The 22,579-nt window shown below is 54.4% G+C and overlaps 1 protein-coding gene across 1 annotated transcript in view; it reads left to right on the top strand.

Annotated features, from left to right (window-relative positions):
- The first annotated feature begins 615 nt into the window (after positions 1–615).
- Positions 616–22,579, top strand: part of LOC101422289 (disks large homolog 5-like) — an 82,964-nt gene continuing 61,000 nt past the window's right edge. Inside the window, 2 exon segments of the mRNA XM_058299231.2 lie at positions 616–771; positions 10,286–10,354. Of these exon segments, the coding sequence (XP_058155214.1) occupies positions 10,312–10,354 (43 nt within the window). The 5' untranslated portion in view covers positions 616–771; positions 10,286–10,311.

The raw sequence follows: 22,579 nt of genomic DNA, 5'->3' as shown, positions 1-22,579 counted from the left end.
TCTTATCCCCCACCCTCAAATGTTGAGGCTTTGGTCCTTGGACCTCTCCTCTATCCTCCTCTATCCTCCTTAGGTGATCCCATCAACTCTTGTTGCCTTTTTCTTTCTTTTTTTCACTCTTTTTTTTTCAATTAAAGCAGTTATAGGTTTACAGAAGAATCATGCACAAAGTTCCAAGTTTCCATATAATCATGCCTGTCCCTCTCATTAATATTTTGCATGAGTGTGGTACCTTTGTTACAACTGGTAAATCAATATTATTACAATGCTACTGTTAATTATAGTCCATGGTTTACATTAGGGTTCACTCTTTGTGCTATACAGTTCTTTTATTTATTTATTTATTTATTTACTCTGTTAACATACACACAACCTAAATTCCCCATTTTAATCACTTTCATATACTAAGCGTATTCTGACATAATTCCCAGCTTATTTCTCTGATGCTCACCCACCCCTCCCCTGAACTTCAGACTGGTCCATCCCAGGGCCTCCCTCGTGGCTCCGCTCGTGAGTCTGTAGACATCTCAGACGCAGCCTGGCCACACGCTAGCGCCTTGTTTTTGCCCCTCCTGCCTGTTCTCTGACAGGTTTCCCCATTTATTCCCCGTCCAGAATATCCCTGCCCACCAGCCACTTTGCTCCAGCTCACTCCTGCCAGCCTGGTCTGAGCACCAGTGTCGCTCTCCTGGATGCTGCAGTTGCTCCCTAACTGGTTTCCACCTGCCCGACCTGTGGACGGTGTTCAGCGCAGTGTCTGGTGATCTTAAGGTAATGTAAGGCAGACTGTGTCTGTCTTCCACTCAGGACCTTCCCAAGGTTTCCCATCTCATTTGGGATAAAACCCAGTATCCTCCCTGGGGTGGACAGGCCCTGCAGGAGCCAGCTTCTGCTGCCCCTCTCACTTCTGCACTCCACCCAGATCTACCGGCCTCCTTGCTGTTTCTGGAACTCATCAAGCACAGTCTTGCCCCAGACTTTGCACTTGCTTTCCCTCTGCCTGAAAGGACATTTCTCCAGCATTCTGCATTTTCTTTTTTCCCCTTAAGATTTATTTATTTATTTCTATACCCCGCCCCCCTTCATTGTTTTGTGCTTGCATTTGCTTTCTGTGTCCATTCGCTGTGTGTTCTTCTGTGTCTGCTTGTCTTCTCTTTAGATGGCACTGGGAACCGATCCAGGGACCTTCTGCAGTGAGAGAGAGGTGCTCTGTCTCTTGTGCCACCTCAGCTCCCTGGTCTGTGCATCTCTTACTGTCTCTTCTCTGTCTCTCTTTTTGTTGTGTCATCTTGCTGCACCAGCCCCCCACATGGGCCAGCACTCCACTCAGGCGAGCTCACCTTCACCGGGAGGACCTGGGACTCGAACCCTGGACCTTCTGTTTGATAGACGGAACCCAATCACTTTAGCCACATCTGCTTCCTACTCCGCATTTTCCTAAGGTCTCTGCTTAAATGTGGCTTTCTTAGAGCGGCTTCCCTGACCCTTGGACAAAACAGCCACCTCTCCTCCCTACAGCAGGCACCCTGCTGCATTTTTCTCCATAGCAATTATCACCTGATACAGTTTATATTTGTTGATTGGTTTACTTTGCTGACCACCCGCCTCCCGCCAACGTGAGCTCCATGAGGGCGGAGACTTTGTCCGTCTTGTTCTTTGCTGCATCCCGAGTACCTGGAATGGTGTTCAGTGAGCATCTGGTCAATACTCGGGGGCATCTGAGTCCCGGGGGCAGTGTCCTGTCCAGAGCACGGGCACTTCTTCTGGTGCCTCCGGCTCCTTGCCTGAGGCCACGTGCACATGGCTGTGAGGACTGGGTGAGAAAGCAGATGCAGGGCCTGGTGCGATGCCAAGCTCATGGTGGACACCCGTATTTGTTCTGATGGAATGGTGGAATTGGGAGCTCAAGAGGGGAGAAGGGGGATGGCTGGGAATTGGCCACGGCTGGCGGAATGGTGGCAGGGGTGCGGGGGCCCCCTTTCCCTAAAGGAGAAGAAAGCAGAGGCACAGGGCTGCACTCAGACATTGAGAGGCTGGTGTGCAGCGGGGGGGACACCCATTTGGAGGAGAGCCGTCAGGTCCTGGGGGTGGGGTAATAGGAGGCACCTCAGGGGCTCAAGCAGCTTGAGCCATAAAGCTGCCCCATGTTCTAGGGAAGGCTGGTGGTCATCTGCCAAGACTAGCTAGTAGCAGCTCACAGTCTACACCGCAGAGGCGAGGCTGTGCCCTGCCATACCTAGGTGGCCAGGAGAGCCAGGTTACCGGGGAGAGGCAGGCTTTATGGCCCTTTTGCCTCGTGCCCAATCTAAGGCTCTTCCTGTCTCTCCTTGTTGCGGCATAACTGAGTCCCCAGAGCCCACCGCTCTCCTTCCTTTTGTACAGATGAGGAAACAGCCAGAACGCTGAAGCACCTTGCCCCAGTTGCACAGCTGGAAGGTGGCGGGTTTGAGCTGGGCCATCTGGCCCCGGAGCCTGTGCCTGTGCCCGAGGTGGTTGGTGTGCTCTGTGGGGGACGCGGGGCGGTGCAGTGTGCGAGGGAGGCAGCTGCCTCTTCTGTGTCTTGCTGAGAAGGGGACATGGAGCACTGCTGGGGCGCTGGAGCTGGAGGGAGCCAGTGCTGTGCCTTTCCAGGAGCTGCTTCCTGCCCGCGTGTCCTCTCATGCTCTCAGAGGTTTATTCCAGGGCAGAGGCAGTGGCTGCTCAGGCTCCCTGTGCCCTCTCGGTTTTGTCCTCATGCCGGGGACACTCGCTGTGTGGAGCAGGCAGAGAAGAGGGGAGCTTGCTGCTGCTGTTGCTGCAGATGCTGTGGCTGGTGCCTCTGTGCCCACCTCTGGGGTGCAGGTCAGGCTGGGCCGCATCCGTTGATCATGACCGTGTGCCCTGATGATCCTTGCATGGTGGTGGGGGCTCCTGGAGCTGGTCCCAGTCCATCCTCCACCCTCTGGGGTGTGCGCTGTGGCCCAGCTCCCCAGACCCTGCTGAGGGCCCTCCTGCTGGGCCTCCTGGGTGGCACACTGTCTCGTGGCTGGCCAGATGACAGCAGGAAGCAGGACTTGTGTTCAGTGATGGAGAGGCAGGATGGAGAGGTGTTCTCACCTCAGGCCCTGGGGCCAAGTTGAAGGTCTTGGAAACCTCCCCCCCCCTCACCCCCCTGCCCGGTTCCCTTCTCCCTCTCCTGCCTCCATCCCGAGGCTCTAAAAAGGAGAGGAACCAAGGAAGGTGACTTTCATCAGACATAGGCCTTTCCAAAAACCTCCAGGAACCTTTGCTTAGCTGACAAGGGAAAGCAAGCTTCCTGACTGCTATTTTTTTTCTTCCAAAATTCAAGACTTCCATCTTTCCTTCTTCATATGCCAGAAAAAAAAAGAAACAAAAGTTAGTGAGAGAAGGCCTTTATTTTAATAGTGTCAAATGATTACTTATGGCTGTGTATGCTTTGCTTTCCCTCTGTTTTCTTATTTTTGCCTTCTGAGCAGGTAAGGGGGCAAAATTGACAGCTGAGAGTTTCTCAGAATCTGCTCGTTCAGCCTGTTACTTTATAGGTGGTCCCCAGAGTTGTGGGAGAAGGGTTTAAACTATGAGCTTGGAGCCCAGCAGGCGTGCTTCCTGGTCGTGCTGCCCCCTGCAGATTTTCTGTGCACGCTCTCAGCTTTAACTCTCCGGTTACCTGGGAAATGGATACTCCCATTCACCCTTGAAAGACAGACTGCTGTCCTTACAATGACTCGAAAAGGGGGAAATGAGCATCATTACTCGGGTACGTCAGCAGTTTGATTATTTTTTCTTTAAAGATTTATTTTATTTATTTATTTCTCTACCCACCCCCTAACCTCCAGTGGTTTCTACGTCGCTGTCTGCTCTCTGTGTCTGTTCGTTGAGTGCTCGTGTTCTTTTTAGGAGGCACCAGGAAATGAACCCGGGACCTCCCTTGTGGGAGGGAGGTGCCCAATTGGTTGAACCACATCTTCTCCCTGAATATTCTTGTTTAAAACTTTGTCAAGGACACTGCAGCTGCATCTCAGCTGGGGAAAACCAATTTTAGGTCTTTAACTTATGAACCTGATACTTTGAAAGGTGCCCGGTTGGGTGAATCTTTGTCTGACCCAGAGGTAGCCAGGGTCCTCTGTTACCCACTTCTTCGGGGCATGTCAGGAGAACAGTGTTTCCCCCCCACCCAAGGTGGGCACGTGCATGTGCAGTGCAGCCGCTCGCGGGGCCTCAGTCCCCCATCCCTCGGTCCCCCATCCCTCGGTCACCTCTCCTGGAATGCTGGGGGCTGGCAGCCTTCAAGTCTGGGTCTCGGGGCCCGCAGCCTTGACTGAGCTGTTACAGTGCGGGAGTCTGAGGCCCCCAGGGGAGCCGCAGGGCCCTGGGCACAGGCCTGCAGGGAGGCTTCTTAGCAGCTGAAGGCGCCCTCCCAGCACCTCGGGGACCTCGGAAGCAGAAAGGGGGCTCTGTACCGGGTGATGAGCGGACAGCTCCCCCTCCCACCGCCTTATCTCTGCAGCACTGAGTTGAGTGATTCTCCAGGGAGGGCTGACCCCCCTCCCCTTTTCAGTCTCATTTCTTGCTCAGCTCAGAATGCCTTAGAGGGGGGAGGAGGGCGGGGAGGCAACAAGGACCCCCGCCCCTGGCGCATCTATTCTGGGCGGCCCTGGGCCTGGAGGCTTCTCACTTGCACAGGGTGCAGGTTCTGCTGCTTGTCTGGCTTCAAGCTGATCTGGCTTCTCTTGTACTTATCCAAGTCCACCAGCCCCCAGGGACCACTCACTCCAGACCCCTTCCTCCAGGAAGTCCTCCCTGACTGCATTTGCATTTCTAGAGCCAGGCAGAAGTACTGTATACAGGGGCTAAGAGCACAGGCACTGGGGCCAGATTGCCTGGCTTTGTTTCCTTGTTGTCCCCTTATTAGCTGTACCATGACCCTTATTAAGCAAGTGGCTCCATTTTTCTAACCCTTAGTTTCCCCCTTTGTAAAATGATGATCATGATAACCACAGGATTGTTAGGGGAATGAAATGAGACAGTGCATGTGACGTGCTCAGCTCAGTCCTGGCACTTAGTGGTCTCCTTTGAAGATAAAAACAGGAGCATACCCTTGGACTGCTGTCCATGCCAGCTGCTGTGTCAGGCGCCTTTTATTTATTAACTCAGATGACCTCACAACATCTCCATGAGGTAAGTCCTGCTATGATCCCATTTTACAGATAAGCAAATGGTGGGCACAGAGAGGCTAAGTCACTTTACCTAAGGGCACACAGCTGGTAAATGGCAGAGTTGAGAGGTGACCTCAGGCAGGCTGGCTCTGGCATCCATGTTCTCATCACGGCAGTGTGCTGCCTCGGTTTACGGACCCAGAGAGGGGCAGGGATTTCTGTAGAGTCTCACAGCAGGCGAGTAGCCCCCAAGGCTTCTGGGCCCCGGGCTTGTCTTCTACTGAAACCTAGCCCGGTGCCTCTCAGGGCTCAGGGCGTGTGTCGGGATCCTGACCGACACCCATGAGTGTGGGGTGGTGGGTCCCTCAGGGTGTGATCTGGAGGTGGGCAAAGGGGGAGCCTGGGAGTGCACGGGCAGCACCCCCTGCTCTGCCTTCAGGGAGCCCAGAGCCCCCGGGAGCACCGCTTCCCCTGTCCCGAGGTGCTGGGGAGGGGGACGGAGTGGGCGGGGTCCCGCGGCCAGTGAGCCTTTCCTTGGAAGGCTGGGAAGGCAGAACGGGAAGAGCTCCGCCTGGTGTTCAAGGCTGAGGCGGACGAGTCCCGGGTGAAGGGCTTCATTGCCGGGTGGAAGAAGAGTGTGTCGTGGTCGTCGTGGTGTGTCGTCCGTCACCCCCCACCTTTGCAAGCTGCAGGTGAATGAAGGGTTGCATAGAGGGCACCCCCAACTCTCTTGGGCCCTGCAGGCTCGGGCCCTAGGGCTGGGGTGTTCTCTTTTTTCGCTCGGATGATTTTACTGGAAGTGCTTTTGAAGTGGTCCCTGTGACCTGAGGGCCTGAGTCACAGAGTAAACAGAATTCGCAGAGGCCAGGCCGGGCCTTGGGAAGGATGCAGACACTGCCCAGGGGCCAGGCCTGTAGTCCTGGGGGTCCCCAGACCCAGTCGGCCTCCCCCCCAGGGCTCTGCCACCACTCGCACTGGCACCCCATCTGCCCATCTCCTGCAAGTGCGAGGGCCCCTGTCCAGACCACATCTCCTGGGAGCCTGTTAGAAGTGCAGACCCTCAGGCCCCACCCCCATTGGAGTGGGAAACTGTCCTTTGACGAGGTCCCGGGATAAGTCCTCTGATGGCAAACTTGCAGATCTATCACTCTGACCCACTGAAGCGTGGCCTCAGCCTTTTCTTTTCTGGAAATGCTTCCAGATCCCTCTCATCCTACTGATTTCTCTGGGTCCCCTGGGGACTTCTGCACAGGCTTGGGCTTGGGGCGCTGCAGGAGCCTCTGAGCCTCCTGAACCCGTCCGGGCTCTGTGGGGGGGTGGGGGACGGGAGGGGGCTGCTTCTGCTTCCTGGTTAGCCCGGGCCTCTCCGTGCGCTGGGGAGTGCTCATCATCTCCCGTTTCTCCCTGCGGCCCACGTCTGGAGCTGCCTCAGGTTATAGGGTGGGTTGGGGTGGAGACTGGACTGGGCAGTGGCGGACCCTGAGGGCCACTGGGCAGGGAAGCGTGGGAGTGGACGGGACTCGCATCGGCCTCCGGATTTGATTGTGAAATTCCCAGGACACCAGCCTGGAAGGACGCGGCGTGACTCCAGGAGGGTCTGTCTTTGCCTGTTCCCGACAGCCCTGACCACACAGGCTTTTAAGACAACAATAGGGGCAGAGACAAGGTGTGACCAAGACAACAGCGTCTTCGGGCTCCCCCCACCCTCATGACGTCCGAGGCGCTGAGAACATTGTAAAATCTGGGCTCTTTCCAATTACAATCGCTCCTGCCCCCCGCCCCCGGCTCCTAGGAGCCCTGCCAGCTGACTTGGGGGGGGAGGTGATGCCCAGAGATGCAGAGAGATGTCACCCTTCCCCGGGTCAGGACTGGGGGACCGGGCAGAGGGACAGAACATGTCGGGGTTGGCCGGGGGACTCCCCCCGCCAAGGGAGGCGGCATCTGCCATGTTAATTAACAGTGGAATGCACCATGGGGGGGTGAACAGGAGGGCACCTTAGTGGAAGGTGGGGCGCTGTTGATGCCAACCTTGAAAATGAGTGGAGAGCAGGCCGCAGCGTCACAAGGAGGATTGGGCATAGCAGAGGCCTCCGAGCAGAATGTTTGCGCCCATCTGTGCCGGCTTTTCTTAGGAGGCGTTTTACCGAAAAAAAAAAAAAAAAAAAAGCCACCCAGCTAGCCTCCCTTACTCCCATTAAAAGAAAAAACTGGGGAGCAGATGTGGCTCAGTGGTTGAGTGCCTGCTTCCCATGCAGGAGTTCCAAGGTTCAATCCCCAGTACTGCTTAAGAAATAAAAATTTAAAAATGGCGATTGAGTTTAGGAGATAGACCTTGCATTGGGTTCTTGATCTTGAAAGATACCAGTGGATTTGCCTAACATGAAATTTGACTTGGTTTCACAGATCTGTAAGCAACAATTAATATTTATGGAATGGGAAGAGAGAGACTTTGGAAAACATCATGTTGCGCATTGTTTTGCTGAGACCAAAATGTGGAGGTGTGAATGGACAGGAAAGCTGTAGCGGGTGGGTTGACTTTAAATGTGGGAGGCTGAGCCTTGAATACGGTTTTGTTTTGTTTTTTGAGGTCCTGGGGCTAGGGACTGAACCCAGGACCTCGTCTGTGGGAAGAGGGTGCTCAGCCACCGAGCCACATCCCATCCCCTGAGTTGGTTCTTTGTTTGCTTGCTGTTTTTAGGAGGCACTGGAAGCAAACCCGGGACCTCCCATGTGGGAAGCAGGTGCTCGGCTGCTCGAGCCACGTCGGCTCCCCTCATTCAGTTTTCAGTGAGATCGTAGAAGTTCGGGATGGATCAGGGTTTTCTGGGTCCATCTCCCTTTGGAGCTGGACACATCCTGGGTGATAAGCACAAGCCCAGTGAGCGCCGGGCCTGCTGCGAACATGGGTGCCTGAGGGGATTTCACCCCAAGAAACTGGAGGCCCCTGGAGCAGGAAGCGTGTCGGTGCGTGTCCCAGCTTGTGGAGAGCTGCAGCTTCCTCCAGCATCAACCTCTGTTCCCAGTTCTGTTGCTGAAGGCCATATAGGATGCATTTAATCCCTTCAGACAGTCCTGTTTGGATTAGAACACCTCCCTGTTCCCTTCCACCCAGTCTAAACACCCTCAGGTTCTTCAGAGCTTAAACCCAGAAAGTGTGCTAAAGAGGCTGCCCGTCATTCCTGGCCACTGTCCTTGTTCTCCCCATTGCCCAAATCCTTCTTTTTCCTTGCTTTCTCTTTTTCCCTCCCCTTTCGTCTCTTTTTCTGATGGGCACACGTGCCCGCTCACCTGCACACCTTTATGTTCAGGTGCCCCTCCCACTCGGCTTACACGTGTGGTCTTTCCATTCCCCCCTTGGGGTCTCCTGCCCCCCTGTACAAGTCTTTGAGTCCCCCTGGCTATTTCTGCCCCATCTCCTCAGCATCTTCCTCCCCTTCTGAGGATGTCCAGGTGTAGGGTGGCTAGTCCAGAGTGGAGGTGGAAGAGAACCCCTTAAATCTGGCCTCCACGTTTCTGTTCCTGAGCCCAAGAATTTATTCCTTCTTGGCAGCTTTTTGTTACCAATACCCTAAGGCTTGTTCAAAGACTCCACTGCAAAAAGCCACCTCTGGCTTGCCCTCCCAGTGCCATGGTGCACAACTCTTCACTGCATAGTTCTTTTGATTCCAAGTATAAAACACTGCATTCCTCTCATCAGCCTATTTTATTTGATCCATAATCTCTGCATGTTGTGCTCCACCCCCAACTCCCAGTTAAGAATTGGAGTTGATTTTCCCTCCCTCTTAATTTTCTGTCACTGGCAGTCTTTTTTTTTTAAGATGTATTTTTATTTATTTCTCTCCCCCTCCCCCCCCAATCTGCTCTCTGTGTCCATTCACTGTGTGTTCTTCTGTGTCTCTTTTGTTGTGTCATCTTGTTGCATCAGCTCTCCGTGTGCGTGGCACCAGTTCTGGGCAGGCTGCGCTTTTCTCATGTGGGGTGGCTCTCCTTGCAGGGTGCACTCCTTGTGTGTGGGGCTCCCCTATGGCATGGCACTCCTTGTGCACATCAGCACTGTGCATGGGCCAGCTCACCACACAGGTCAGGAGGCCCTGGGTTTGAACCCTGGACCTCCCATATGGTAGGCGGACGCTCTATCAGTTGAGCGAAATCTGCTTCCCACATTTGTAGTCTTGATAAGCAAAGCACACCATTTGTTTCTAAAATCATTAATAATTAGAGTCCCAGAAAACTGAAGTGACTTGCTGGGCCTGACTTAGCTTCTTTAGGTAGACTTGAGTTGTGGGTTCAGAAATGGGGATTCCAGATCCAAGGTTTGTTTTTCCCCCAGATGCCAGGAGGACAACATCTTGGCTTTGAAAATATCTGAATTCAAATTAATTGTGTCCAAAGATCAGGAGTTAACATTGTCAACCAAGACTTAAAAAAAGGAAAAAGGAAAGCCTGTGTTACTCCCTGGCTTTGGTGATGGTGTAATTGCTCATAAGTTTATGAGTAATGTTTAATCAGGAAGAAGACACTGACTAAATTATTAAGGACAGCTAGGACATAGCAGAACAAATAGTTCGGTTGATGCTTAATTGATGCCCTGCTGCCTCTGCCAGAATCACGTTGATAACAATCTGCAGGAAATCCCTGGGGCCTGTTGTACCCTGGCTAAGCCTTTCCCCAGATGTCCCAGCAGGAAGCCAGTGCAGTGACTCCCAGTTGCCACTCTGCCCCTTGAGCTGCTCCCCTGAGCCAGAATGTTGCAGAGAGGTGCAGTGGAGGGCTAGGTGGACTGCCCCTTCTCTGCCCGGCTCTTTATTTTTATTTTCTTTTAAGATTTATTTTACTTATATATTTCTCCCCACCCCCCAACCCCATCATTTGCACTTGTTGTCTGCTCTGTGTCTTCTTTAGGAGGCACTGGGAACCGAACCCGGGACTTCCCATGTGGTAGGCGGGCACCCAGCCTCTTGAGCCACACCCGCTTCCCCCTGCCTGGCTCTTGGTTCCTGAGTTCTAGTCCTGGCGTTGGTCGTCATGGCCTGGTGTTGACTGAGGCCCAGTTGGTCTGGCAGTTCTGTCTGGGTGAGGCGAGCAGCTCCTCCGGGGCTGGTAACCATCTGTCTTCCTTCTGCCCTCAGGCTCCACCTACAGCATCCTGTCCATCATGCCTTCGGACTCGGAGAGCAGCAGCTCCCTCAGCAGTGTGGGTGAGTACCCCGCCGGGAGGTGGCCAGGCGGGTGGGGTCTGGGTGTGGGCTAGAGCCCCCGGCTCCTGGGCTGGATTCTGGCCCTCACTTGTCACATCCCTCAGGACTATCCTCTCCCATCATTTCCATTCTCTTCCTCCTATCAGCACTTAGTCCTCTTTTTTTTTTAATCTTTTCTTTTTTAAAGATACATAGATCACACAAATGTTAAATTAAAAAATGTAAGAGGTTCCCATATTACCCCCCCCACTCCTCCCACATCAGAACCTCTCCCATCAGCACGGCACCTTCTCTGCACTTGATTACATTTTGGAGCCCTGCTACACTGCATGGACTTCAGTGTACATTGCAGTTCACACACTCCCAGTCCTCCCAGTGGTTATGGCAGGATATTTAATGCCCTGCATCTGTCCCTGCCATATCATGGAGAAGGGCAGGACTCTGGTTCAGGTGTTAGAAAGGAAGGGGGTGCAGGGGGAGGCACGTGTGTTGCCATTACCCCCCCCACCCCTTCTGTGGTCACTCCTCGGGCTGAAGTGTGATTTGCTGGCCTGGCGGGGGAGCAGCTGCGGCAGGCCAAGCCGCTGCCCCCATAATAGGGTGGCTGGTCGGACTCACCGCCACCCCTGAAGGGAGCTCGGCATGGGCGCAGAGTGCCCTCGGGTCTCCCCTTCTCGGCAGCCATGCTTCCGCAGCCGCCCCTCTTCCCGGATGGCGCCACACGATGCCTGTGGGGCGGCACTTTTCTTCTTCTTTCTCCCTGCGCAGGCGCAGGGCGGAAAATTCTAGTCTGCCTTTTTCCCCTCCCTCGACAGCAGCAACAGCCAGGCGTGGGTGGAAAAATCTAGCCCGCCCTTTTCCCCTCCCCCGACAGCAGCAACAGCCAGGCCTGGGCGGAAAAATCCAGTCTGCCCTCCACCCCAGCAACAGCAGCCACTAATCCCTAAACCCTGCCACTTCCCCCAGCAACAGCGACAACTAATCCCTAACTACCACCCCTCCCCCATCTAGTACCGCCCACTGACTTTTAGCCGGCGACCAATCAGAACAGGGCATGGCTTCGACCAATCAGCCTTCCCCAGCCCCTATAAAACTGTTGCCTCTCCCTCAATAAAGTTGGACTTGCGTGTTTACCATGTCTCCGCGGTGGTTCTTCTGCCGTGCGCCCTCCAGTCTTGAGAGCCCCCGACAAGAGCCTGGCCTCCCTTGTCCCCAGTTCATCGCCTGCTTCTCCGGGCGACCCTTTCGTCGCCTGCTTCTCCGGGCGACCCCTTCGTCGCCTGCTTCTCCGGGCGACCCCTTCGTCGCCGGCTTCGCCGGGCGACCCCGTCAGCCGAACCGCGCAACCCCTTGTGAGACCGATCCCTCGTCTGCTGCCGGACCGACCCCTCGTCCCAAGTGGGACCGACCCCTCGTCCCAAGCGGGACCGACCCCTCGTCCAGAGCTGGACCGACCCCTCGTCCGCAGCCAGACCCCACCTCTACCGACCGAGCAAGCCGCCGCAGTTGGCGCCCAACGTGGGGCAAAGCAACCCCACCACAGCACAACGTGGGGCAAGGCAACTCCACCACAGCCTCACTCCATAACCTGGCGGCCCCCCCCTCCTCTCTTCTCACCTTGGGACTTCTCTCGTGCAACATTGCTGCTACCTGAGCCTTGGCTACCTCATATGATCCACGGCGGTCTGGGAGAATCGCTGGATGGCTTTCTCCTTCCATGTCGGGGGCTTATACCGACCCGCTATGATTAAGAGGAGCCTTGGATTTCTCGGGAGCGTGCGCTTGCACGTCTGAAGTAATCCTACCACAGCCCTACCCCCTCCTCTCTTCTCACCTTGGGACTTCTCTCGTGCAACATTGCTGCTACCTGAGCCTTGGCTACCTCATATGATCCACGGCGGTCTGAGAGAATCGCTGGATGGCTTTCTCCTTCCATGTCGGGGGCTTATACCGACCCGCTATGATTAAGAGGAGCCTTAGATTTCTCGGGAGCACGCGCTTGCACGTCTGAAGTAACCCTACCACAGCTCTACGCCCTCCTCTCTTCTCACCCCTATCTTTTCGCTCTGCATTGCTGCTCCTGAACCTTGGTGACCTCATATGATCCACGGCGGTCTGGGAGAATCGCTGGATGGCTTTCTCCTTCCATGTTGGGGGCTTATACCGACCCGCTATGATTAAGAGGCGCCAATAAAACTCTCAGGAGCGCGTGCCTGAGCACCTCCACCCCTGCCTTCACCTCTGCCTCCTCCCCTCCACGCTTGCTCCCCTTTGCCTTGCTCCACTGCTCGTCGTCCCGCCCTCCCCTCGTCGGGGCCTTCTCTTGGCCTGCGACCACCGTCGGAGCCCCACCGGCTCCGACCCCTCGTCTCACCGCGCACCTCGGCTCCCATTGCCACACTCTCAAGGTAAGGGCCCCTTTTCTTATCGGCTCCAAAAGGCCATTAGCAATGGGTAACATCCTATCTGCTAAGCAAGCCCCACAAGTTCGGGCCCTCGCTGGTCTCCTAGACACTCACCGGTGTAAGATCTCTCTGAAACAGCCCCAAGTCTTCTGTAACCATGGCCCCCCATGCCGCCATCGCTCTCAAGCAGCTCCAGCCCCGCTAAACGGCCCGCAACCCACTTTCCCCGGCCTGCGGCCTGCTTTCTAACATCTAATAACGTTTCTGCTTTTGCCTCCCCATACTTCTGCGGAGCTTCCTCCTGTCTCGACCTCACTCCTCTTCTCAGCCATCCAAAGCATCCTTTCTCGTCCCCCGCCCCCCTCCTTTTTTCGCTTGAACCCCTACTGCATTGCAGATTGGGCCGCCCCATGTCGGCCCGCCCCATTAACATCGGCCTCTCTCGCGCCCGTGAAGACTTTGGCCTTCTTGTTGTCCTCGCCTACGTCTCCACCACTCCCGACGCTGCCGCCACCACCGTCGCTGGTGCCCTGACGCGACTTGTCCTCACCGCTGCGATCCTCCAGACCATCACACAGTCTGCCTCTACCGCTCTTCGCCGCCAAGAAGAGATCAACTCCCTGTAACGCACTGTCATCCTGGACTTTTAACAACAGATGGATCTTATAGCCGCCGAGATCAACAAGAATTGGACATTGGCCACCCTTGCTTGCAACGGCAAGATACCACCCCCTAAATTGTACATTTATATCCCCGTCATACTCACCTCCCTCTTCAGCCCCGCTTCTCTCATTGCTTACTGCCTCTTGGGCCTCAGCTACTTGTTGCTGCTGCCATCCTGGTCCTTATTTGAAAAGAAGGGGGAAATGTGGTCACCCCTCGGGCTGAAGTGTGGTTTGCTGGCCTGGCGGGGGAGCAGCCGCGGCAGGCCAAGCCACTGCCCCCATAATAGGGTGGCTGGTCGGACTCACCGCCACCCCTGAAGGGAGCTCGGCATGGGCGCAGAGTGCCCTCGGGTTTCCCCTTCTCGGCAGCCATGCTTCCGCGGCTGCCCCTCCTCCCGGATGGCGCCACACGATGCCTGTAGGGCGGCACCCTTCTTCTTCTTTCTCCCTGCCCTTCCAGTCTGCCCTTTTCCCCTCCCCCGACAGCAGTAACAGCCAGGCGTGGGTGGAAAAATCCAGCCCGCCCTTTTCCCCTCCCCCGACAGCAGCAACAGCCAGGCCTGGGCAGAAAAATCCAGTCTGCCCTCCACCCCAGCAACAGCAGCCACCAATCCCTAAACCCTGCCCCTTCCCCCAGCAACAGCGACAACCAATCCCTAACCACCACCCCTCCCCCGTCCAGTACCGCCCACTGACCTTTCGCTGGCGACCAATCAGAACAGGGCGTGGCTTCGACCAATCAGCCTTCCCCAGCCCCTATAAAACTGTTGCCTCTCCCTCAATAAAGTTGGACTTGCGTGTTTACCTTGTCTCCACGGTGGTTCTTCTGCCGTGCGCCCTCCAGTCCTGAGAGCCCCCGACAAGGGCCTGGCCTCCCTTGTCCTCAGTTCGTCGCCTGCTTCTCCGGGCGACCCCTTCGTCGCCTGCTTCTCCGGGCGACCCCTTTGTTGCCGGCTTCGCCGGGCGACCCCTTCGTCGCCGGCTTCGCCGGGCGACCCCGTCAGCCGAACCGTGCAACCCCTTGTGAGACCGATCCCTCGTCTGCTGCCGGACCGACCCCTCGTCCCAGGTGGGACCGACCCCTCGTCCCAAGCGGGACTGACCCCTCATCCAGAACCGGACCGACCCCTCGTCTGCAGCCAGACCCCACCTCTACCGACCGAGCAAGCCGCCGCACCCTTCAGGATGTTGACCCTCTCAGGGAGCCTGTTTCCCTCAGCAACCAGTATCCGTGAGACTGTTTGCCTTTTGAGACTCCACTGTAAGCAGTAGCAGCCCCCTGGACAGCGTGTGACCTTGGGGCCAGGGACAGCCATCCATGCTGAACTGGATGTGTCTTTCTGATCCTGGGTTTCAGAGACCCCTAAGGTGAGGTCGGCCGTGCTCTCGCATCACTACCGACACATGGGCAGGAAGGCGGTGTCTCTTTTCTTGTCTTTCACACCACCTCTGCAATAGGGTTCCTGGGTGACATCCTCTAGCACCCCCAGCGTGGGTTCTGTGGCTCCAGTCTGCTGGGTGCCGCCTCAGTGGTGAGTGCTGGAGTTGTGGAGCCAGAAGGGCTTGCAGAGGTCATGGTCCAATTATTTCTTTCCTCCTTATATCGACAGAGGCGGAAGTTGACATCCAGGGCAGGGAAGCCTCATGCCTGAGATTCCAGAATTAGCCACAGGCAGAGCTTTCATAGGTGAATCTGACCCCTATTTACTGAAGACCTCCCATGAGCCAGAGTAGGCTCTGGAGTTTGGTGGAGAATGGGAAGGACTGGTCCCTCATTGCACACATAGATCTTGGGGTGCATGGGGGAGATGGTTAATTAGTGATTACAGTAAGTGGGGCCATTGTGGTGAGGGGAAGAGAGGACCAACAGGGTGCTCTCATCCTGTTGAGCAGCCAGGGGCCTGTTCTCGGCCGTGGCATGCTCATTTTTGTTGTTCTGCCTGCTTTGGATGTCTTTAGACTCATCGAGTGAATGTGGGGTGGTTGGCATTTTGAACATGGGACTGCCCCTTGAGGAAGGGCATGGGGGTGGGGCATCAGGGTCAACAGAGGGTAAGGTGGGGGCTTCTAGAAAATTGAACTGGGTAAACCCTCTTGCCTCACCTCTGCTCGGCTCCCTGTGGTTTTTTTTTTTTTGTAACCTAATCAATTCTATTGATATATATTAATAAAGCATAGAGTTTATCCAAAGTGTACCATCTGCAGTATTTAGTATAATCACATAGTTGTGCACTCATCACTTCAATCATCATTAGAGCATTTTCATTTTTTCAATAATAATAATAATAAACAAAAAAACCTGTGAATTTATGGTGCCTCATTTCTCCCTTGGGAACGAGTAACAATGATCTGACAAATTCATTCCCCTCGACATTTAAGGTTTAAAGTATTACCTTTCCTAGGAGCCTTTGAAATTTAAAAAAGGCTTCCAGACAGAGGAATTGCTTAACCCGTAGCAATTATTACTAATGGGGGAATTTGAGGCATGAGTGGGAAGATGTTTTCTGTGTGGCTGGCCCTTTGCATGCCCTGGGAGAGGCCTCGTGTGGGCAGTCCGCTGGCCGGTGTTATCCCGTGTGATGCTGGCTCCGCGCCTGGGGTGGAGGGGTCAGCGATGCCACCGGCCACAGGCAGGCAGGACCCTCTGGAGCAGGGGCAGCTTCCCCGCCTGTGCCCAGGCCTTTAACGCAGAAAGCACTCGTCACCCCTTCCAGCCGGAACAAACGCTCCTAGGTTCCCAGGGAGCCACGTTTTGGTTTCCTCGCTCTTCTCTTTCCCGTTGCCCTTGTCCTCTGGGTGTGCAGCAACGTCTCTCCACAGGCTGCCTTAAAGGTGCTCTCGGCTGTATTGGCCAGGAGGCCCATGGCTGCAACAGGGACACACGCACGTCCTAAACGAGAGAGGTGCAGCCCCAAGGTGGGCCCGCTGCGGCACGTGGCCCTCTTGGCTCTGCCCTCTCCTTCGTGGGAGCGTCACGCTGATGGCAGGGTGTCTGCGGCAGCAGCTCCAGCATCCTGTTCAGAGCTGAAAGACGTGGCTATTCAAATTTAAATTGATTAAAATGAAGTCACATCTCCCAGCCACATTTCCAGTGTTCAGTAGCCGCCTGTGGCTAGTGGCGACTGTCTTAGCACGGACATAGACTCTCTTCCCCAGCACAGACGGTCCCTAGGAAGAAGATGGCTGTGTCCTCTGGGGTCTCCTTCCCCAGAAGGCCCGTTGCACAGATGTGCCTCTCTTCCCACTGTGCCTGAGCCGGTGGCTCACAGAGTGTGGCCCCTGGACCGTGCAGGCACTCGTGAGGAAACCAGCCATTCAGCTTCACCCCACACCTGCTGGGTCGGAAACTCAGGGTGGGGCCTGGCCGGGGCTGCTCTCGGAGCCCTCCACGTGATGCCGAGGCTCGCTCTGGCCTCACCCAGCCCTGGCAAGGTCCCGGATGCTGGCGGTGGGCTTGGGGCAGAATGGGTGATGGGCTCCAGCACCTCCTGGGAAATTCCTCCTGGCTCAGCCCACCTCGGTGAGAGGAGACAGCTCTTCCCTTGCCAGCCTTTGGGAGCCCGCCACCACCCTTGGCAGGAGGGCACGGAGCATTTAGATGGAGCCTGGTTGTTTCCATGTGCTTGGTCTCTGTGAAAATAAAGGCAGGAGCAAGTTTCTAAAATAAGACCACCTCTACTTTCCCACTTTCATCTCTCTAAAAAGAACATTTGGGAAAAGTCTGGCAGATTATACTCGGCATAGGAGAGTATTGGTAGGGGGAGCCTGGGGTGTAGCGTTTCCCCCCATAACTCACACCTGGTAAGTCCACCTGCTTGGCGTTAGGTCGTCAGGTACTCTCTCCTGTTTCGCTTCTCCACGTGGACTCCACTACCGACTCCTCACACCTTTGCTAACAGCCTGGGAGGTTGCAGTGTCTCCCTGCTGAGGTCTTTTCAGACATTCTTCCGCTCAGCACGTGGCTTCCCCCATGCCATCTGGCCCATTATTGTAGCCTGGCTCCAACCCTGCCGTGTGGGTAGCTGGTGCAGTCTGCCCAGGGAATGCACGCTCGTTTCAGGCAATTGGTATTTCTTTCTCCCTATTCATCCTGACCTAATTTTCTGAGTTGCCTTTCATTTCTCTTCTTCGATGACCGGGGAGGTTTTAAGAAGAGACATTCTTGGGCAGCATTTGTAAAGCACGCCTTAAATTTCATGCAAATGGAGGTAATGGGAGAGATGTTTTATTAAACAGAGATCTCCTGGCTGGTTGGCAAGAGAAGGAGCGGAGGATTGCCCTTGTGTCCCTGTGGAGATTCCTTGAAAGTGTGGCTTCTGGTTGGTAGGGGAAGGTAGCGATAAATCATCAGGGGACAGGGGCTGCTCTCTGGCTCTCTGTGCCCTCTTGCCCTTCCTTCCCCCTTCTGGAAAGCCTGCTTTCTCTTCATTCCTTAGCATGGTCCCTACTCTTCACATCCAGCCAGGGAGGCAGAGAGATAAGTGGCCATTCTGCCCTGTGTAAAACAGAAGGAAATAGCCCAGGGGGTGGAGTCGTTTGTTCTGAATCAGAGACCTTTGTGGAGGAGCTGGCACTTGAATTGGGCCTTTCAGGGATGGTGCTCTAGACGAGGGAGTGATGGGGAAGCAATAGGCCACTGCTGCAGAAGCAGACCCTGAAGCAAGGATTCTAGAACAAGTACTGTGTCTGGAAGGACCACTGAGAGCTAGGCACAGCTGCAGCTGCTGTGTTGGAATTGTCACCTCCTTCGCCTTGGCTCCTGTCTTTCTGAGTCCCAGGAGGAAGCTGAGCTAGAGTTGTGTACTGGCAAAGGAGGAAGCCCCCTTCCATTTCTGTAGTTGGGGGGTTGGAGGATAGCCCTGCATTTCATCCCTGGGGTTTCCTTCAGGTGTGGCTACTGGACAGCTGGTAAAACAAGGGAAAGCAAAGCCCACGCTGGCCGTTAAATGCACCCTGGCTACAGACACGGTTCCAAAATTTAGCGGGCATCAGAAGCCAGACTCCCTGGAGGGCTTGCCAACCCCCCCGCCCCGTCCCCGCCACCAGGCTCTGCCCCAGGGTTTCGGGTTCAGTAGGTCTGAGGGAGGTCCTGGAAGTTCTCTGAGCGGAGCTGACCTCGCTGCAGGAATCGGGCCTAGGCCTCGGGTGGCGCTGGCTCTCCCGGCTGCAGGTGAGGGTGGGTTGGCTCGGCTCCGTGGTGCCTCTGATGACCAGTTGTGGGGCTGTTTTGCTTCTCCCTGATAGCCAGTGCCTGGCGGAGGTCCAGAAGCTTCCCCTGCACCAGCCTGAGCGCCTGTGACAGTGTTCTCCCCGGTTCCTAGCACCACAGGCCCACAGGGTTCTGAAGCAAAGTTGGGACCTGCCCAGCTGTCAATAAGACCAAGGAGGCTGGAGAGTGGTGACCAGGGGACCAAGGACAGAGAGCCCGAGCCTGGGCCTTGGCATCAGTGGGGAGCTGCATCACAGAGTGGCCAGAGGAGAGGTCCAGTGATGGGCGCAGGGCCTCTGCTCCTCTGCCCCTGGTCCACAGTCCAGGGGCTGTGCCGGCTCCCAGCACCCCTTTTCAGGCCTCTGCAGTCCAAGCCCCTACCTTCTGAATCCTGTCGTGGACATTCCAAGGAAAAGTAAAATCTGCCTTCTTGAGTGAATTCCTGACTTAGGAAGAGGAAGGGTTTAAATGAGGGACAGGTGACAGTTTTACATTTGAATCCAAAAGAAGATCTGCACCAGGATCGTACAGAGGAGCTGTGGGAAAGGCATTGGAGGTTTTTGTTGACGGTTGACTTGGTGTTCGTTTTTATTTCACTGTGCTTTTTTTTTTAACGGTTACTGTAACTGCATTCACTGGCAGAGGGAGGGTGACAAGCCTCAGCTCTTCACCAGTCACCCCACTCCTGGGATGATGGCTTCAGTCCAGGGCACCACGCTGTCTTACTTTTAATTAAAAAAAAAAAAACCAGGTTTATTGAGGTATCATTGAATACAGTAAAATTTACCCTTTTAAAAAATAAATTTCAGTGAGTTTTGACAGATGCACAGTCGTGTAACCACCGACATAATTAAGATACAGAACTCTCCTATCAACTGAAAACTTCCCTCCTGCAGCTTTGTAGTCAGCGCTTCCCTCCACCCAGTTCCTTTAGTTTCCCATCCCTATAGTTGTTGCCTTTCCAGAATGTCATAATGGTATTACATAGTACACAGCTGTTGGAGTCTGGCTTCTTGCACTTACCATAATGCATTCGAGTTTCACCCATACTGCTGTGCATACTAGTAATTCATTCCTTTTTTATTGCTGAGTAGAAGTCCATTGTATGGATATAGCACAGTTGTTTGTCCATACACTGCTGCTATCACCAAAGGCAGACTGGTTTTGTTTGTTTGTTTGTTTGTTTTTGAGGTATTGGGGTCGGGGATTGAACCCCAGACCTCCTATGTGGGAAGCCGGCACTCAACTACTGAGCCACGTTGGCTCCTCTGAGTTGGTTTTCGTTTTGTCATTTGTTTGCTTTGCTTGTTGTTTGTTTGTGCGTGTCCCCCCCCCCATTGTTGTTTGTGTTCGCTGTCTGTTCTCTGTGTCCATCCTCTGTGTGTTCTTCCATGTCTGCTTTTCTTCTCCTCTTTCTCTTTTGGAGGTACCAGGATCCAATCCTGGGACCTCCCATGTGGTTGAGAGGCATTCAGTTGCTTGCGCCACCTAATCTTCCTGGTCTGCTGTGTCTCGGTCTTTCCTCTGAGTCTCCCTTTTTTTGTTGTTATATCATCTTGCAGTGCCAGCTCTCCACAGTGTGGGCCGTCAGCTCTCCGTGTCCATGGTGTGGGCCAGCTTGTCTTCACCAGGAGGCCCTGGGAATCGAATCCAGGACCTCCCATATGGTAGACAAGAGCCCAGTCGCTTGAGCCACATGTTTCCCTTGTTTTTTGTTCCCCCTCCCCACCAGGAGGCACTGGGAACTGAACCCTAGACCTCCCATGTGGGAGGTGGGTGCTCAACTGCTCAAGCCACATTTGCTCCCCCTAGGCTGGGTTTTTGTTGTTGTTATTGTTGTTTTTAAAGATTTATTTATTTATTTACCCCCCTTCCCCTCTTCCTGCCCTGCTGTTTTTGCTGTCTGTGTTGTCTTCTCATTTTCTCTCCTAGGATTCACTGAGATTCAATCCTGGAGACCTCTGATGGGGAGAGAGGTTTCCTGTCAATTGTGCCACCTCAGTTCCTGGTTTCTGCTGCATTTCACCTTGACTCTCTTCTTGTCTCTCTTTTGATGCATCATCATCTTGCTGCGTGACTCACTTGCCGGGCACTGGCTCACCACGCAGGCACTCGTGTGGGTATTTGTGCGGGCACTGGCTCACCACGCAGGCACTCGTGTGGGTATTTGTGCGGGCACTGGCTCACCATGCAGGCACTTGTGTGGGCACGGCTTGCTATGCAGGCACACTTTCTCATCTTCTTTTTCACCAGGAGGCCCCAGAGATCAAACCCAGGTCCTCCCATGTGGTAGGTGGAAGCTGTATCAGTTGAGCCACATCCGCTTCCCACCCAGGCTGGTTTTTGTGAGAACATAACTTTTCATTTCTCTCACGTAAATTACCCAGAAGTAGGATTGCTGTTTGCTGTAGTAAGTGCGTGTTTAACTTTATAAGCTCTTGCTAAACTGCTTTCAAAAGTGGTTGTGTCATCTTGTTTTCTCACCAACAATGAGCTTATAAAGTTAAACACGCAATTTTACTACGTTTCCCACTTTTGCCGGCATTTCGTGTTGTCTCTTCTTTATTTTACCCATTTTGATAAGAGTGTCTGGTATAGGATCATGATCATTGTCTTCAAAAGGACAATAGGTCTGCTCTGTAGACGAGGCATTGTGATGTACCCTGTGACCCTCGGGTAGAACTAGGGTGGGTCAGTACAGAGAATCGTTTTATGGGGAGTGTTATGGATTTAACTGTGTCCCTCAAATAGACTCATTTGAGTCTTACCCAGATCTTGTGAATGTAAACTTACTTGTAAGTAAGATCTTTGAAGATGTTATTTAAGATGAGGCCAAACGGGATCAGAGCGGGTCGTAATCCACAGACAGGAAACATGTGGAGAGAAGACAGCTGTGTGATGAAGGTGGTGATTTGAGTTTTACCACAAGCCACAGAGCATCATGCAGTACGGCCACCACCAGAGCCCTGCGGAGCTCAGAGGACGCCTGGCCCTGCGGCACCTTGACCTCAGACTTGTAGCCTTTAGAAACGTGAACTTTCTGTTGTTTAAGCCATGCAGTTTGTGGGAAGTGCTTACGAAAGCCCTAGAAAACTAAGACAGGGAGAGAGAGAATGGACTTTGCTGTGATAGTAAGCCCCTCATTCTGGAGGTCGGTCTTTTTTTTTTTTTTAAACATAAATTTCTTTTTTAGTTAGAGAAGTTGTAGGTTTTACAGAAAAGTCATGCAGAAAAGAGGGTTCCTGTAGACACCTTCCCCCACCATTATTAACACTTTGCATTAGCGTTTTCCAAGGGTCTCAGTGGCCACATGGGGGATGATGCAAAGACTGTGCCGATTTCAAAATGTCTTTGAACTCTGAAATGGAAGTAAAAAGCCAAAAGCTTTTTTTTTTTTTTTTTTTTTTTTTTAATTTGAATGGGAATGGAGAGGGTTTCCCGCAACACTTGCTGTTATTTTGGAACTTCCTGGCTTGCCTCATTCTGGGATTCTTCTCGAAGTTTCCTCGTGCCCCTCGTCTGCCCTCTCTCTCCCCATTATTGTGAAAGGACAGGAGGCGGCGCCGTCGGCTGAGTCGAGAGGGCCGCTTGCTGGGTGAAGCCCCCAGGACCCCACGCCGCTGGGTGGGCAGTTGGTGGAGCCCTTGGCCCCGAGCCTGCGCGGCCTGCTGTTTTCCCGGCTGTGTAATGGTTCCTCAAGGGGTGACCGTAGCACGCCCTGGCGTGGGTGTTGGGGGTGATGCGCCCACGCTGCGTGCCTTCAGCTCACGCGGTCCCTCCGGCCATAAGCTGCAGCCGCGTTCTTCGCGGTCCGCACCCCCACCGGGGGTCCGCGCAGCCGCAGAGCACGCCGCCTCGCCCCCGCGCCCTGGGAGGGCGTCGCGGTCCCGCCTTCGCCCTGGCTTCCTTCCTGTCGCTCCTTTGTACAGCGGGGATCACACGCTCA

Source organism: Dasypus novemcinctus, chromosome 6 (genome assembly GCF_030445035.2).
Source record: "Dasypus novemcinctus isolate mDasNov1 chromosome 6, mDasNov1.1.hap2, whole genome shotgun sequence".
Taxonomy (NCBI): domain Eukaryota; kingdom Metazoa; phylum Chordata; class Mammalia; order Cingulata; family Dasypodidae; genus Dasypus; species Dasypus novemcinctus.
The sequence above is the reverse complement of the archived record's forward strand: the minus strand, read 5'-3'. Positions and strand labels throughout refer to the sequence as shown.